Source organism: Lemur catta, chromosome Y (assembly GCF_020740605.2).
Source record: "Lemur catta isolate mLemCat1 chromosome Y, mLemCat1.pri, whole genome shotgun sequence".
Lineage (NCBI taxonomy): Eukaryota > Metazoa > Chordata > Mammalia > Primates > Lemuridae > Lemur > Lemur catta.
Window position 1 is genome coordinate 4,616,861 of NC_059156.1, and position 19,662 is coordinate 4,636,522.

The following is a 19,662-nucleotide window of genomic DNA, read 5'->3' on the forward strand; positions in this document are numbered from 1 at the left end:
TGAGAGGATGGTTTGAGGTCAGGAGTTTGAGACCAGCCTGAGCAACGCAGAGAAAGCCTGTATCTACAAAAAATTTTTTAAATTAGCCAGCTGTGGTGGTGTGTGCCTGTAGTTCCAGCTAATTGGAGACTGAGGCAGGAGGATCACTTGAGCCCAGGAATTTGAGGCTACAGTGAGCTATGATGATGCCATGGCACTCTAGCCTGGGTGACAGAGCGTATACCCTGTCTCAAAACAAAACAAAACATACCCCTCAAAACCCCACTCTTATTTCTAATGAGTATTCTATTTTTAATCCATTTCCTATTAGGTCTTTAGTAACCATCATCTGGTTTAAAATTTTGTTTTTAACTTTCCATGTATTTTGAGACTTTTTATTATAAATTTCTGCTTTTCTTGCAGTTTCCTTTAGAGCTGACAATTAATACAAGGAGACTACTAATGCTTCCTATGAAGAATTTTTCAGAAAAAACAGAACTGAAACATGTTTTCATTGGTTAAGTAAATTTCTGGGTTACCCAGATAATTTTCTTCATTTTAGCATCATTCTGCAATTATAAAACAGGCTTAGTTTATCATCCTAAATAGAAACATTCCAAAAATAATCTAGACAAAAGACAGTCATTTGAAAATGTGTTTTATTAACCACAAGTATGCTTAACTTTTTAAAAGATTAATACTTTTAAAGTTACAATACTTTTAAAACATTTACTATAATAGTATACACTGAACAGTTTATAATACTAATGTGCACTATTAAAACTGTAATAATAAAAAAGAAAGAAAAACTTACTCTCAATGATTCCTGGAAGGAGGAGGCCTGATACTGTGCATATTTAGCAATTGTAGTATGAGAGCTATTACTTTCACAACGCCAGATTTTCTTTGTTCCAGTGGGATCCCAGTTTTCATCTGCTGGTTGCAACAATTGTGTCCTCACTTCTACCATATGTTCATTGTTAGCTTCTACCAAAGTTTTGGTAGAGAAAAGTCCAAGATCTTCATAAATAAATAAATTTTGTTAATAAAGGAATTTGTATTCAGTTCAGTTGAAATTTCAAAGTACTGAAAAAAAAATGTTTTAATTGCCTTCCATCAGTTTTCCCTAAGATGGTTTCAAGCCATGTAGTACTAGATTTCCACAGTGATTCCTCAAGGCTTTAATTCCTCAAGGCATTATGGTTAGATCTAACCATAATGACAGGGCATAAGAAATGGGCTGCATTATTTGTTAAGTTTAACCTAATTTTACTTACATTTTGAACTCAAAACGTCTTCTATTATGTAACCCAAATCACTTACCTTGAATAATGATGCCAAACTTAAAATTAAACTGAAAATCCAACCATGACAGTTGCCATAACTAACATCACCTACATCATGTACTACATGCTTGCCAATGCTCTTGGGATACTAAAAATACAGACAGAAATGGCAATTCAGATGGAGACACAGACAGAGAGAGAGAGAGAAAACTAAAATAAAAACTCAGACCACTGAAAAAATTCGAGTTTCTGCAGGTGTTCTAAAAGTTTAAAGACAGTAAAAGAAATGTTTAAACTTTTTTTTTTTTTTAAAGCTTACCTAACTTAAGAGCTCCAGCAAGGCCACGTATTACTGTAACAGGGTTTTTTGGATTTGTACAAAATTGATGTAATGGAGGAAAGAAAGCATCACGCTTATTTTCCAACTGTAAAGTTAAAATGTTTTGTTAGATCTCAAAAAATGAGTATTATACTGCAAATTTCTATCATTTTTCACATTAATCTGACAGTTTAAAATATACCACGCATCCCAACCATTAATATTCATTACAGTATTTTACAGATAGTCTTTTCAGGAAACTGTAGAGAAGACAGATAAATCTCTCCTTAAAAACTACATTTTAAATTTGATTCATTTCAGAACAGTTACCCATTTCATATGTCACATTAAGACACATACAATAATTTTAAATATTTTAGCTGTTAAAAAGTATTCCCTAACCATATTGTTCAAATGTACTTCCATTACTTCTTGAATGAAAGATTTGGGAGAAGTGATATTTAAGGTTTATAATCAAAGTGTTTTAAAGCTATGACCAAAATTTAAAAAGAATCAATAAGACCCATAACAGACAAATCTTAATTTTGTATTTGTTACCTCAAAGTTTCAATTAAAAGGTTTATTTTCATTTCTATCCCAAGACACTTTTCCTTCTTATAAAGTAAAGATATCAATAAATTTTAACTGGGTAAAAGATGAATACTGTAACATCTGTCAAAAAAGGGTCAAATCTCCAAAATATTCTTTTATAAATGCAAGATCATTTTAAGTACTCTATCTTCACTTTCTAGCTTAAAATTGTTTTCATTTGTGTTTATGAAGGGGGTTGAAATAGACTGGTGCCATAAACTCTTCAGAAGAAAAACATATAAAAGTTATTTTGATTTAACTCATATCAACTTTGTATTGTCAAATGCCTTACATAGCTGAAAAGTAAGAACAGACTTTAATTTTAAATTGCAATTTTATAATACCTACTTATACTTATTTAATAACATGTTCATACTATCACGTATACATTTTCAACCACTTTTTCTTCAACAGAAGCCTAAAACTGAATTAATTTTAAGGTCTATATAACTACCAAGTAGCAGAATGTAGATTTAGAATCATGTTTACTAAAAGCTGACAACAGAACCAGTATCTTATGATACTCTCATATAATCTCAGTCAATATTTAAGAAGTCAATCTTTCTTCACAAAATCTTTTTGAATACACCAGTGGTTGATAAACTTCTCTGTCAAACGCCAGATAGTAAATATTTTTTGCTTTATGGACTACTTAGTCTCTTTTGCAAGTCTGCCAATGTAGTGCAAATACAATAATGAAGACAGCATGTGAAAGAACAAGCATAGCTGTGTTTCAACAAAACTTTAGTTACAAAAACAGTTGGCTGGCCACATTTAGACTAACAGCAGTCATTTGTCATCCCTTGAATTATAAACATATTTTTCTAAAATATTCAAACCATCAGAGTAAATATAATGTTCCCCAAAGGTCATCTGCATTGCTTTTAAAATAAGTTTATTTTCTAAAAGACAGACTCAATTTATTTCTAGTCAATTGAGACTCACATATATACTAGGTGTGGGTGGATTCAACTTGTCCTTTGGCAAGGGAGGGTATGGTGAAGTTGGCGGTCTTGGAGGAGGACATTTATCCAACAAAATTCGACTATTGGACAAGCCATTTTTGCCTAGATTCCTTTGTTTAAAAAAAAGCAGAGAAAATATATCAGCTATACATTTATTTTGAAAATGAGGGGGAAAAAATCTCAATTAAGTCTTATGTATAAGGCATTCACAAAAATATAAACATTCTAAGGTATTCAGATCCAGTCAGTGAAAGAACAGCAGTTATTTTCAGCAGATATTCACTTTGATTTCTTTTATTATTAAGAAAAACTAAACAAAACATACTATATATACACACAGGACATGAATTATTGACAAAATTCCTCTCACTGTTCATCATTTTCCAATTTATTTTCTCACCTCAAAAACAGATATGAACTCCAATGTCTTCACCAACATGTTTTGTACACATAAATGTTCTCCTTTTTAAACACTAAAATACTTGACTCAAAAAGGTTCAGATACCAATACTTTTTCTGACAACACTTTCATGACAAATTGAGAAAGTCCATTAGTTTTATCTTCTCAAACTTATTTTCTATGCCTAACTAATATTTAGCAAGACTCCATTTACAAACACTTCACAATTTATAATTTTTAAAGTGATGTATGTGGCTGACATTGTGTTCTCACATTATACTTATTACTTAATAATATGTGGATTAACTATGTCCTTTAATGAGAGGTATCATATTTTCTAAATTATTAATTCTTAAAATGTTCATAAAATTACTTCCATACTCCAATTCTTCTTTTGGTATAAAAATATGAATACTTATAAATTCTTAACATTTTAACAAATTCAAACAAATTCAGAATACTGTTAAGCCTTTCTAATCACTCAAGCTGTGTCACCTAATTATTAAAATTAAAAAATAATAAATCTATTATAATATCAAAGGAACTGGTTGAGAAAAGAATCTGAACACTATTTTGGAGGGTAAAAAATGCATCAGTAACTGTATTTGCTTTAGAGGAAATTACATTTTTCATTTAAAATTACAGAATAATGCAAATGAAACAAGAACTATCATTTTTTGTTTTGTTTTATTTTTCTACACAAAACCTTGCAAGTCAGGCCTTTTTGTTTGGACTAGTAAGGCTTCAAATACAACATATACACTTTTGAGATGCCACATTAAATACCTTCTAGGGTGTCTAACATTTTAAAGCTAACATCAAGAATGCATGATGAATATTAAAGTTATGCATTAGGTTTAAAATTGCTGATCTGTATTTTTCAAGCAAGATGCAACTTCAAGATAGATGCAACTATCTATCAAACTAAAATTTTATATTTAACTACATATTATGGTAAACTCTAAACAGGTACCTAGGTATTTCAGTATCTCTCCAGAAAACATGATTACCCGTATGTTTAAATAATAATACATTTTAAGTTTTTAAATATAACTATAGAATTGATTTTAATTTACAACTCCCTCAGAACTTATGTTTTTAATAAACAGAAAATAACCTGGTGAATAGACAATTTAATTAATCCTCATGAGGCCAGTTAAAATAAAAGAGTAAATCACGGTATCTATTAATATATAGTAAAGAATTATTTTCAGTACTGAACTGTACATTTGCCACTGCATATTTTAAATAAAATATGATTCAGTTTATTATATAAAGCTTGTTTTCTAGAGGGAGCAGTGATACAAGATTTTATCAACAGTAATTTAGGATATAAGATATAGGTCTATCATTTAATTGTACTAGAAAACATTTTTAATGCTAATTTATTGTGGCACCAAATATTTAGTTTATGTATAATAACATCCCCAATGTGAAAAATGAGACTAGGAAACTGGGACTGACACTAGAATTCTGTTTCTGTAATTTCTACAGTCTATTAAGAAAAAAGAGGGATACATAGTAAAGTAAAACAATGGAAAATGTGGGTATATTTGAAAAGAGAAAAAAAGATGAGATGTTGAGCAAAGGAGCCATAAGTGATTCAATAACTTAAATATCAAATATTGAAATTTCAGCTTTAAATATTATGAGAAAACAATGCTGTAACTACAACTCAAATAAACAAAACAGCCAGATAAAGAGTAAGTGACTAGTAATTTAGAAATAAGAATATTGACAGAATAAATGGTACCAATAATATCTAACAATTGCTTATTATGTCTCTACCAATTATTAGGGTCAAGCCAGAGGCTTCAGAAATCTACCTATTATAATGTGTATGTTTTCACAAGATAGGAATCATAAGGCTGTCTCTTTTAAAATGTGTATTAGGTCATTAAATATGAAATGTCCAGTTTCAAATCAAAAGTGTAGTTTATTACATCTCAAATAAGAAGCAGTACAATCAATGAAAGTGTGTGCCTAAACTACTGACAGTCTGGCCATCTTAACAGTAGCTATGCCAGCAGCAAAGAAGCTCAGAGAGAAAGTGGTGATGAAATCATGAATGGTGTTTTACACAGCTTGTTGAGAACTGAGTATTTTTCCTTGCAAGATGTGGTCCAAAGCCTGGAAGAAGTGGTAGTCAGATGGTGCAAACTCTGGTGAATACAGTAGTTGACAAAGAGTTTCCAAGTTCAGCATCTGTAGTTCGAGCAGCGTTATTTTTTTCAGACACATGGTCCTGTAAGAGAACTGGCCTATCTCTACTGCCAATCTTAGCTGCTTAATCGCAAGCATCCTCATCATTCATCCAAGCTGTTGCAGTAGACATCTGCTGTAATGGATTGATCAGGTTTCATGAAATTACAGTGGATAATACCAGTGGTGGATCACCAAATTAACACTATTAGCTTTTTTTGGTGACTAATCCATTTTGGACTGTGTTTCAGCACGTCATCTTTATCCAACCACTGTGGCCAATGCTTGCAACTGTCATAAAGAAGCGATTTTTTATCTCAAGTAACAATATGGCATAGAAATGGTTTGCCTTTATGTTGTGACAGCAAAGAAAGCTAAGCTTCCAGGTGATTTCTTCTGATGCGTTTAATTCACGTGGAACCCATCTATCCAGCTTCTTTACTTTGCCCATTTGTTTCAAATAGTCCAATACTGTTGGAATAGTAACATTGAACCTTGCTGCTAATTCACTTGTAGGTTGAGATAGATTCCCTTCCATTACAGCTTTCAGCTCACCACTATCCACACCTTGGTCTCAGGTCGTTCACAGGGCTCATTTTCAAGAATAAAATCACCAGAATATAACTTCTCAAACCATCGAAGTTGTGTGCATTCTTTAGCCACATCCTTCCCAAACAAATTGTTGATATTTAGAGCTCTCTGTGCTGCATTAGTTCCATGATGGAAGTCATAATTAAAAATAACACGAATTTCTGACTTACTCATGGTTTCATAAAAATTGCTCTCAAAAAAAAAAAAAAAAAAAAAAAACAAAACCAAAAAACTGAAAGATATCACAAGCCAAAATGTGGATTTGGAAAAGTGAGGATCAAACTTCACCTGCCCCCCCACCAAAAAAACCGCACACATAGGAAGTATCAAAGTGCAATGTCAGAGGTATCAACTGCCAAACTCAGTATTTAAGGAAATCAGACATTCCATATTTAATAACCTAATACTGCCCAACCCTGACGCAAAAGGAAAAGCCTGTAGAAAACCAGCATAGAATACTGTCTGAATATGTGTCCAAAATTGTTTCAGAGAACTAATGAAACTTTAATACTCCAAAATGGAAAAGAAATGAAGTTGAAAAAAAGGCAAGTGAGAAAAAGATTTAAGAGCTTATCCCATTCTGCAAGCTATTTCTCAACCATTAGCTACTTATTACAGAAAATCATCATTATGTAAAAAAAAAAAAAAAAATACAAAATAGCTTATTTTAAAATAGCCTACTTAAGTTTACTTTCAAATTTACCTATATCATTTAGTGGAAAAATGAGAATACTCTACAGATAAAATTCTCAGTAATTTATCTTTTCATAAAATTGCTTAGCCAGGGAAGTTAACTCTCATCTTCTTTTCTGTATCTCTGAATTCTCATATTCCTGTCCAGAACAAGTCACACTATTAACAGACAAACTTGATCCCCACATAATATCATCTCCCATTCTGACTCTTAAGACTCAAAATAATTTTATCCCCAATTTTCAGAACCTATTCTTATTCTCTTTCTTCCCAAGCTTCTTTCTTTCTGTTCTTTTTACTTCCTTTCCTATTTTTCGTGGGGAAGGGTAAGTATTTTCCATAGCAAACTGAAAACTACATTTACTGGAATAACCATTGCAGCCACAGATATCTACGCTATTTTTAAGATATGTTATTTAACAATTTTTAAAAATAAAATTACACATCTCTGGTAAAATAAAAGTCCTTTTACCACGTCTAAGCCAAAATTATTAATAAATCTTTAAGAATGTATTTTACTCTAAAGTGAATATTTATATTCACCACAAAATGAGATATTAAAATCTTCAGTCCACAAAGAAATACGTAATGTATGTACAATGTTTACACAAAAAATTTTTATCGTTGCTCCACTACTGCTATACAAGGTTGCTGCAAGCACAAATTATACAAAAGCAAGAAAACCTAATTTTATCTTAGAATTTCAATTAATACCTTTAATGGCTGACTCATTATGTTTCTAATAAAATAATCTACGTGGCTAAGAGTCTAAACAACTTTTAGATACAATAATAGAAAAGAAATGTATTACAATTCCAGTAAACCAGAAGGGATTTAGGAAATCATTAGGTAAAAAATGTTTTCAAATTTGAAATTCAAAAACTCTATTAAGTAAAATGATCAACACAGGTTAAAAATAGTCTTTAGAATGTCTATTTACAGAATACTTACTTAATTTTGATATAAATCCAGAAAGATCTTTATTTAAAAAATTAAATTTTATTTAAACTATGTTGAGTTTGTTTTTAAGGTGATGGAAATTCTGTAAAACTGTGATAATAGCTGCACACATCTGGCAATATACTAAAACCAACTGAACTGTACACACTAAATGAGCAAATTGTATGGTATGCTTATATCTCAAGAAAATTGTTTTTAAAAAAGGTGAATTGGGATCCTACATCATCGTATCAAAGACAATGTTCCAGATTCTTTGATTCTTCTTATTTTGTGGTAAGGGGATGAAAACCAATATTTAAATGAATTTCTGAAGCTGACTCTTTAAGATTAGCAGAATATGGCTATTCTAAGCAAAGTAGCTCTTAGTCTGTCATCTCACAGTTCTCCCTGCATTCTCCCTACATTTCCTCTGTCTCTCCTGCCCACTTTATAATTTCTTCTAGAGTCTGACAAAATGTCTTTTCTGGTTAAAAAAAGATTACCCTTAATAATCTTTAAGGTCCATTCTTCCTACTGTAACGTTTAATAGCTCTGACCACAAAGAAAACAAAGAGTAGGACTTTCCCAGGCCTTGCTGTTTTCTACCAAACACGATTTAACTCATTCTCACTTCACTCCCCAGGATAAGGTCAATCACCAGGAACTGACTGACCCTAATAACCAATAAAGTTCAGTAACACTAGACAAAGATATAACCTCTCAGATAAAGCAGTTCATAGAAAAATGTTTTCCAACTGGTAAGGTATAACCACAAGTTTCAAACATAATAAAGCTACTTACGAAATTATTTTATATGAGTATATTCTCTTTTGCACACTTTTCATTTCTTAAAAGATCAAAACCATATTTCAGTTTTCTGATCTGGTAGTCAGTAGTCAAAGATTTTCACTTTTTGATGAAGTTACCCACACTAACCTGCATGTCTTCAGAACTTCTGTTGAACTTGGGTATATGGACACAGACATTGATGGTATAATCTGAGGAGTAGATTTGTGGCTAAGTAGAGGCAGGTCTACTTTTGCAGAGTTCTGTGAGTTATCCAGCCCTTCTCCATTAATTGTGTGTAATCCACTGTGAGGACTGTTAAGGCTGGTAACACTTATCTGTTCAGTGGATTTTGGAGAAGGTGTTGCTGTGGAAATGGCTGAAGAGGGTGAAGAGGCAACAGAATTATCAGTCTTTGTATGAATAGCTGGGTGAATATTATTGACTTTGTCACAGGTTCCAGTACCCACATTGTCATTGGCTTTTCCAATCAACAAGGCAGAGAGCTGAGGATTGTCTGCAAATAATAAATTTGGTGATATAGAATCTCCATGGTTAGGACTGGAAACAGCATCTGCCATCACCTGATGAACATGATTAGAAAGTCTTTTGACATCAGCACAGCTATTAGATGTGTCTCCAGCATGCCTGCTTGTTTCAGGCACCAAGGGTCTATTTCTTGAAGGCTCGCTCTCTTTGGTAAAGGTAACGCCTTGTTGTCCACCTGAGGTAGCAATATGAGAGGAGAGATGATTGACAGCATCCCTCTGTGGTAATGAATTACTAGGCAGAGTGCAACGTCCATTCTGATTCTGAATACCAGTGCTAGCTGCCTGGTGATACTGGGAAGTCCCAGTGGAAAACAGAGGTTGTTCATCATTAGGTCCTGCCAAATGTGAACTCTGACCTTTATGAAGCCCCTAAAAAAATAAAAGGAAGGAAAGAAAGACAGAAAGAACTAGTTGAATTCTAATTTTACACAAACTCAGAATGCATATATAAAATAATATTGAAGATTAAAATGTTAAGGAAGAGCAAAGCCACCTTCGAAATTCTGTTACATATTTATTTGTTTATATGACAACTAAATGTATAATTTAATTCAAATCCTAAAATTATTTAAAAGGTCCCATAATCAGAAGATTAAAATGGTTAGTATTTTTAGAGAAACTGAGCTAATCTGGCTGCTTAATTTGATTCCATTTATCAGTTTGCCAAAATTTTCTTCCTGTAAGGGTTTGAGAATTTTAAATTGCTCAATTCTGACTTACACATTTTCATCTTAATAAAAATGTACCTCAATTTAGAAATGGAAAAACATATAGATGGTCATTACTAATTAAAGCCATGAACATGAGTCACTGGTTTATGATTTTTTTGTAAATTTAATATAAAAAGTATATTTTTTACATTTTAAGAATTACCAGTATAAACTATAATGCAAATCAAGAACGAATTAAGTTAATTTTACCTGAAGTTTGTTCCGGGAATGCCGACCAATTTAAGAATTACATTCTGCTTCTATTTTGCTGACAAATAATTAATAAACTATTTTCTCAGCAACAGATTAAAATAACAAGGGAATACTAAAACAATAATTTAATAGTTTCCAAACTATTAACTTCTCTGGAGTTTGAAAAATTATCATAATTATACATTTAACATATTCTTAACTTTCAACACAAATATGAGGTGGAACCTCAGAGAACATGTTAGAATTACCACTTTCTGAATTGGTATTTTATTTATGCATTAGCAAGGTTAAAAGGCTTCTTGCTTTCATATAAAAGAGAATTTGCAATACGCTATAATGTAAGAATTTAGCTCACAAGTTATTTATACACTAACGTCACTTTTACTTCTCTAATTAAAATCTGCTGCCATGCCTCTTAAATCAAGTTTTAATATTTAACAGACCTTGAACTAATAATGTAATATTTCTTGTCAGAAATATTTATATTTTACCTACTTTAAAATTGTGTACATTGTAAATGCACCAATTAGAGTGTAAAAGGAGGTAATTTGGTTTTAAATGATTAAGGAAGCAAAAGAAGCACCACACTAATAATTTAGACAACATTCTTGTTATACTTAAAACTGTTTTCATAAAACAAAAATAGTGAATATTGTAATCTAATCAACAGACAAAATATCGTTCAAAAAAGGATGTGAGTAGACAACAGAATTATTCACCATCACCAAAATTTACTCACAGGCTAATCAACTAAAAAATAAGCAGACAAATGAAAAATTAACAATTTTACTATCTCTCTAGCTGCAGCTCAAAGAATTTTGGGTTATACATTCTATGTGGAGAGTCCATGGTGCAGTGAAATCAAAGGGATGACTTGGGAAACTGCAACTTTGAATGTGTTTCTCAACCTAAACACAAGTTCAATAGGCAGATGATAGAAGCCTTAAGCACTATGAACACAAAGTTGGTCCTAATAAGTAGCTGACCCCTGAACTATTATTATTACATACAAAAGGAAGAATCCTATGGAACCAGACTAAAAATTAAAACTAAGAAAAAGAACAAAAGACTAGCTGCACACTTCAGGGGATAGTTCTCAAAATAAGCCTCAGCAAGTTACAAAGAAAAGTCACAGAAAAAGGTAGAAAACAGCAATGTAGTATTTAAAATTCCCAATAGCCAATAAAAAATTGCTAAACATGTAAAACAAGTGACCCTCCCTCAGAGACTTGAAGAAATTAAACAGAAGACTTCCCAAACTGATGAAAAACCTTAAGTTATAGATCCAAGTTCAGTAAGCCCTAAATGTGATAAACACACAAAACTATACCTGACTTCTTATAATCAAACTGCTACAAGTTAAAGACAAACAGAAAATCCAAGAGCAGCAAGGACATGACTCATTGTATTAAAAGGAAAAGTGATATATGATTAACAGACATAAAAACTGGGAGCCAGAAATCAGTGGAATGACATTTAAAAATGCCAAATACAAGAGGCCGAGGCAGTAGGATTGCTTAAGCCCAGGAGTTTGAGGTTGCTGTGAGCGAGGCTGACGCCATGGCACTCTCTAGCCAGGGCAACAAAGCGAGACTCTGTCTAAAAAAAAAAAAGCCAAATAAATAAAATCACAAATAAGAATTCTGTGTCAAGTAAACTTCAAAAACAAAGCTGAAATAAAGACATTTCCCCAAAAGCACCTGCTAAGTAAATATATATACACCAACAAAAACTAAAAGAAATTATCTAAATGAAAGAAAATAACATCAGAAAACATCAAATAACTCATGTCCAAAATGGGAATGAATACCACTGGAAATATTTAAAATGCCATATATGTAAAAATTATGTTCACTTTTATCTGTGGAGGACCTGGTCCAAGACCCACAGTGCATGCCTAACACTGCAGAGAGTACCAAACCCTACATATCCTAGGTTTTTTTTCCTATACACACATACATGTGAAAAAATTTAATTTTTAAATTAGGGACTGTAAGAGATTAACAATAAATAATAAAATAGAATAATTATAGCCATATAGCATAATAAAAGGTGTATAAATGTAGAGTCTCCCCATTGTACCACTCTGTTTCTCATTCTCACTATCTTATTGTACCGTACTCATCTATGTTTGGACCATAGTTGACCAACAGTAACTGAAACCATAAAAAGCAAAACTGCAAATAAGGGGAACTATTGTATTGTATTTTGTTTTTAACACACAAGAATATTTAAAGCAATTATAACACTGTACAACTGGGTTTATAACTCACATAAGTAATACATACGGCAATAATATTACAAAGAAAGAAAATAAATCTAAATTGTTATTTTATATTTTTTAGAAAAATTCAAATGGTTATATTAGAAAATATTTGCTTAACAAAAAGGAAACAAACAAGAAAGTAAGAGAAATAAAAGACATGAGATGGACAGAAAACAAAGAGCAAATGGAATCCAATCACATTATTACATTAAATACAAACAAACTAAATATTCCTAAAAAAGGCAGGGACAGGGTAAGCTACAAACACATTAAGATCCAATTACAGAATAGGCTGTGTGCAAAAAATACCCTTACTTTCAAATATATAAAAATGTTCGAAGTATAGATAAAAAATATGCCATGCAAACAAGAAGCAGAATGGAGTTGAAAAGGGGTTACTAGTATCAAACACCACATTAAAGAAAAAAACACAACTAGAGAAAGAGGGACATTTCACATGGAAAAAGTCACTAAATCTGGGAGATTTATAAAAAATTATGCAGATGGGTTCAAGATGGTTGACCAGAAATATTTCATGCCTGCCTCTTCTACCTCAAAGAATGAGAGTAGTCAAAATTACATTTCAAATGCATTATCAAAGAAAGAATGCTGGAGTTCAATCAGAGATGTGACAGGGACATCAAAAGTGGAAAAGGAGAAGGAGACATAATGATTCTGGCTGGGACTGGCTGGGAGCCAGGAGTAACTTTCCACATGGGGATGGGGTGAGTGACAGACTTGCAGTGGCCCACATGCCCACTATGGAATCATGCAATCCTGGCCACAGGAAAACCTTTCTACCTAACACACCCTTGAAACTAACAAGGAAGCTGCTGGGAGACTGTGGGACAGAACTGTTCCATGAAGGGAGCTAACTGCTGGGTCACACATGCTTTGAGATCTAACTGAATACAATAAAACACCATTTTTCAAAACTGCACGCTATTCTGGGACCCACTTTTTCTGGGACTGGAGTATTATAGAAACTTATGCTGTTGCTGCAGGGACACTGGAGTGAGCCAATATTCACTGCTAAGGCAAGAAATCAAGTGAGGCCTGGGTGGCAGTAGCCAGTGCTGGGAAATAAGCCTTGCTGGAATCTGAGACAGAGAAGTGAGCAGGGTACCAGTTGCCACTGGGAATTGAGAGAATCAAGCCACAGCTAACTACCAACAGAAGAGCCAGCATGAAACACCATGAGGACCAAAGAGAGGCATGCTCAGCCCACCACTACTACTGGGACCTGGAAACTGGAATCCCAGTCCCCAGCACTTCACCATATCCTCCATTAAAAACTACATCCCCGCCCACTGAAGAAAGACTAAACGGAAAGGAATGAAAAAAGGTATTTCATGCAAACAGAAAGCAAAAGCAAGTAGGCATAGCTATACTTATATCAGACAAAACAGACTTTTAAGTCAAGCACAGCAAAAACAAAGAGAGCCTTTATAGAATGATAAGGGGATGAATCCAACAAGAAAATATAACAATTCTAAATATATATGCACCCAACACTGGAGCACCCAGATTCAGAAGGCAAATATGAAACGATCTAAAGGGAGAGACAGACTACAATACAATAGTGGGGAACTTCAACATGCGCCACTGTCAGTATTAGACCATCTACAAAAAATTAACAGCAACAAAAAATTAACAAAGAAACATTGGATTTAGAGTACACTTTAGACCAAAGGACACAGAGAACATACTGTAAGGCTGGTCGCGGGCACCCCTTTCCTCCCTAATGGAAAAAGAAGAAGCCCCTCCTACTCCTCCATACCCATCCTAAAGCTGAAAGAAAGAAATTCCTCACTCTTCCTGCAGAAACCTTCCCTCCAGAGAAACTCCCATCCCCCACCCCTAAAAAAACGTATATAAGCCCACCCAGACTTCTGGGCAGGCTGGCTTCTCTGGTTCCACTCATGGGACCATGAGGCTCACCCGGGGCCCTCTCTTGGGACCAGTTACCCCCACCAGGGAGCACCCCAATAAAGTCTCTTTACTTATCCCTTTCAACTCTGCTCATCTTTCTTTCTCTGGTGCCAGCCACTCCAAAAAACCTTACACATACTACCAAACAAGTACAGAATATATATTATTTTCATTAGAACATGGAAAAATCTCTAGAAAAGATCATATATTAGGTCAGAAAACAAGTATCACGGTATTTTTAAAAACTGAAATCATACTGAGTTTCTTCTCAGACCACAATGGAATAAAACTAGAAATAATACTCAGAAGTAGTTAGGAAACTACACAAATGCATTAAAATTAAACATGTTTGTGAATGACCATTCCATCAATAAGCAAATTAAGACAGAAATAAAAAAAATGCCTTGAAACAAATAAAAATAAAGACATAACATACAAATGTGGGATACAGAAAAAGCAGTAGTAAGAGGGAAGTTTATAGCAATAAATTTCACACCAAAAAAGTAGAAATATTTCAAATAAACAACCTAACTATGTACCTCAAGGAACAAACCAAACCCCTAATCAAGAGAAAAAAAGAATAATAAAGATCAGTGCAGAATTAAATGAAACTGAGACTAAAAATGAAATACAAAGGATCTAGGAAACAAGAAGGTGGTTCTTTAAAAACGTAAACAAAATTCATAAGCCACTAGCTAGTCTAACCAAGAATAATAGAGAGAAGATCCAAATAAACAAAATCAGAAATGATTAGAACTGATGCCACAGGAATACAATCAATCATCAAAGACTGTTATGAACTATATGCTCCCAAAATGGAAAACCTAGAGGACATGCATAAATACCTTCAAAAGTAAGTCATGACAAGATTGAATCAGGAAGAAACAGAAAACCTGAGGAGATGTGATTATAACTAGCAATACTGAATCCATAATAAAGTCTCCCAACAAAGAAAATCCCAGGACTGAAAGGATGAAATCAGAATTCTAACAAAAGTAAAAATAAGAACTAATACCAATCTTCCTGAAATTATTAAAAAAAAAAATCAAAGAGAGGGAAGTACTCCTTAATTCAATGAGACCAATATTACTCTGATACCAAAACCAGTAAAAGAAACAATAGAAAAAGGAAATTATATGATACTATCCCTGATGAACACATATGCATAAATCCCCAACAAAATACTAGCAAACTGAATACAACAGCACATCAAAATCAGGTAGGATTTATACCAGGACAAAAAGATAGTTCAACATACACAAATCATACAGGACATCAACAGATTGAAGGACTATACCCATATTTATCATTTTAATAACACACTGAAAAAGCATTTGATAAAATTCAACATCACTTTATGATGAAAATGCTCAACAAACTAGGCACAGAAAAAACATACTTCAAAACAATAAAGGTCATATTCAACAAACCCAGAGCTAATATCATACTGAACAGAGAAAAGCTGAAAGCCTTTCCTCTCACAACTGGAACAAGAAGGATGTCCACCTTTGTCACTTCTATTCAACATAGTATTGGAAGATCTAGTGTAGGGGGAGATAACCCTGACGTGATTATTTCTGCCGAAGTGTCAGGAGATAACACATTTCCACATACCTTACTAGCCTGACAACTTCAAATATTTACTAGACTAAGAGTCCCCTACCTCCTCTTCCTTTGTGTCTTAACAACACACCTTAGCCAGTCAGGTAAGAACAAGATTATGCAGTCAAAATCCTAGTCGCTGAGATAAGACACAGGGATAAGTCTATGTTAGGGATAAAAAAGAACTCCCCCCTACAGAGCATGCCTGCTGGCTGCTCTGACTGCTGCTACAGGCTCTTCTGATCAGAAGTAAAGATTTTGCCTTGCCAAGACAACTTGGAATGTCTCATTATTTTCTTAACAACACCCCAGGTCATTTCTAACAATTTGGGGGCTCCTCCAGGATTGCCCAATTGCTTTGGAAGGAAAACTCGATCCCTACTCCTGGGGGAGAAGCATCATTGTGACAGCTCCTGGAATCGGGACAATCAAAAACATTATCGCTTTGGGGAGTTTTGATCACCCCAATCCAACGGCTGTCACAATGACTGGACTCTCGACAACACAGGGAAAAAGGCCTAAAAAAACCCGCAACAACCAGATAACTCTACACACAGAGCAAGATAAAAAAAGTTGCAGAGGGGACAAAACATTTCCTTCATAGCCGGGACATTCCAGAGGGTGTGTGTGTGACTGAGGAGTGCCTTGGGCACAACAGGATTATAAAGTCCTAACCCACAATTTCGTGACTACCTCATATGACTAAAGGCGATATATCTAGTCTTAAACTAGATCCTAGGCGGAGATTTATACCAACATGCCAATGGTAAAAGGTACCTAAATTCCCGCAAGGAAAGTGGCCAGGGAGAAAGTGAAAGTCAAGAGTATAAAAACCTCAGAAAAGGAGCATTAAACCTCAAGACTGCGACACACAAACAATGAAAGTAAAAAATATAAAAAACCTCCAGGAATGGGGGTTAAACCCCTAGTCTAGCACACACACAGCCAAAGGGCCAAAATAAAAAATAACACAAATAAGGAAATCTCTAACAAAAAAAAAAAAAGACAAAATTCCCTCTAATAGCCTGCTAGGACTAATACTAAAATATTAAAATGACAATGCCTGAACTAAAGGGAGGCGGGGGGCGGGAACAACAGATGATAAAATATGACTATTTATTTTAAACATCTGGGTACATTTAGATAGCAGCCAAAATACGTCCACACTGAGGGAGTGGAAAGTCTTGGGTTTTACAGAGGGTTTCTTGCCAGGAGTAAATACCTGGGCCAGAACAGCCGCTGCAATAAAAAAAATTTTTTTAAACAAACAATTTCTGGGATGCCTCTATCAGTCTCATCCTGTAGAGATAAGTGATGGGGGGATGGGGGGGTAATACCATCCTTACCAGGGGGGATAAAAATATACAGCTGTCTATTAAATTTACAGCACTGAGAATTCTCCAGACTCCTGCATCTCTTATTTTACAAGCCTAAGCTTTACATTAACCACATTCTGTACTATACATACTTTTCCGGTTCCCACCTGAAACAATCCACCCTTTTATGATATATATGTATATTTAAGAAAGGATACAATATAGGTAAAAATTTAAAAGATTAGAAAACAGATATTGTCTTACTACATTTTTTTTTTCTATTCCTAAAAATTTGGCCATCTTTAAAATACAGTCAAGCCCATTACAGGGGATATAATCTTTGCTCCTAAGATTATATTTTGGACAGAAAATAAAGGGCTGGAATTTATCCCCCTACTGTCGGTCCTAAAACTTTTCAAAACACCTTGAGACTATAAAACAAATTCTAAAAGCTGTAAACCAGGGAAATGTAAAGAAAAAGATTTACATTTCTTTCCTGGGCTCTTTTTGGGTGTTTATAAAAACAAAGTCCTAATAGGTTGCCTACTAGTTTGGGAGAACAATAAATAGTGAGAATTCAAAATTAATTTTTAACTGTCATTGAAAAACTGAGAGATTCAAGGCTGCCCTAACATTCCCCCTTTTTATTATTAAGATTAAATTTCTATATAAAATAAACTCAAAAGTTAAAAGAATAAACAAAAATCTTTCTTCTAAAGCTACTTCAAACTAAGGAGGGACACAAAACTATTTTTTTTTAGAATTCATTGATTAAAAGAGAGGAGATTAAAAGGGGATTAAAAAACAGACATTCTTACAATTAAAATAGAGACAAAATGGGGTCTTACTAGAGAAAAATAATTAAGACCTAAATATTACTATACAATAAAAAATATAAGGTTTAAAAATAAAAATTAAAAATAAAGCCACTTTGGGCCTTAGTTAAAAACTTAGAATAACACATGATGAAAAAAACTCATAATTTAAAACAAATAAAAAAATTTCTTAGACTATAGTCAAATAGTGATGTCATAGGGCACCCATAGTGGGGCAATAAAAAATAAAGTTATTATTAGTAAGATTCCCAATAGAAACAAAGGACGGATTGGCCTAATATATAAACTAGACTGTGGTGACATTCATAAAATGACAAAATAAATATCAAAAAATAAAACGAAACATGATAAAGAGTCAAATATCCCACAACATAAAGCCTGATATCCATAATAGACTGGAATTCACTGTGGGTAAAAGCAGATTCTAAAGGGTGTGTAGGTTTAAGTCCAGAGAGATAACTCTCAAATAAAATTTCCAGAAATTTACAGTGATAAAAACAATTAAAAGAAATTATTTAGAAAGTTAAAGGGGACTCAATTTGTCCTAAAAAAATCCTTAAATAAAATCTAGTCTCTAGACTATACATATTACAATTCCTTTAAAACACAGATAAAAAAATACTCAGGATTAAATATCAATGACCCTTAGGCCAAGGGATGTTAAAACTACATTTTATGACCAACAGTAGCTCGATATTACTAAACAGCTACAAAAACTAGATGATTGACAAAATAAAAATTTAAAAGATCTACTCAGAGAGACACAAAAATATATACATAAAATGAGACAAGGAAAAAAAAACACCAAAAAACAGAAGACTGGGATTATACCCTCTGCCATAAAAAAAAAAAATTCCAAGACAATAAGGCCCGTAAAAATCAAAGACCCAACATGCCCCACAGGGAACATTTCCAGGAAAGACAAGAAAAAGAACAAACAAGAGAAAGAGAAAAAAAATAAATATTGTAAATATAAAAAGAAAGGACACTTTAAAAAGAAATGTCCAAACTAAAAAAAAAAGAGAAAAAGATAATACCCCTCATGAATCTTAATAAAAAATGGGGGGAAGGGTAAATGGCTGTTTTTTATTAAAGTGTCCTACCAAGAACTCTTGATAAATTTAGAGGTGGGACCCTGAGGAAAAAAAAATTACCTTCCTTGTTAACTCAAGAACCACCTGCTCCTCTCTATTGTACCATTCTGCCCGTATATAACTGTCCAATAGATATCTACTTATATCAGAAATAAAAAGAAAAATTTTAATGTTGGTTTTCAAAGACTCAGGTCATACACAAAGACCAAAAAACACAAATAAAATTTCTTTTGTGCCTAAAACAAAAACAAATCTTCTGGGCTGAGATTTGATATCAAAATTAGGGATAAAATTAGTTATTAACCAAAAAACAATTCAGATTTCCTTAAATGTCCTATCCATACACACACACACACACACAAATTCTCCCCAAAATTTAGACAAAGAAAAA

The 19,662-nt window shown here is 33.3% G+C and overlaps 1 protein-coding gene across 5 annotated transcripts in view; it reads right to left on the reverse strand.

The window, feature by feature from the left end:
- The window catches only part of LOC123629096 (histone demethylase UTY), a 193,735-nt gene that overhangs the window by 30,327 nt on the left and 143,746 nt on the right, over nt 1-19,662 (reverse strand). For all 5 annotated transcript variants that reach the window (XM_045539057.1, XM_045539059.1, XM_045539058.1 and 2 more), the window contains 4 exons: nt 8,902-9,671; nt 3,121-3,250; nt 1,585-1,690; nt 794-999 (listed from right to left, as the gene is read on the reverse strand). In XM_045539057.1, coding sequence (XP_045395013.1) covers nt 794-999; nt 1,585-1,690; nt 3,121-3,250; nt 8,902-9,671 — 1,212 coding nt within the window. The remainder of the gene's footprint in view (nt 1-793; nt 1,000-1,584; nt 1,691-3,120; nt 3,251-8,901; nt 9,672-19,662) is intronic.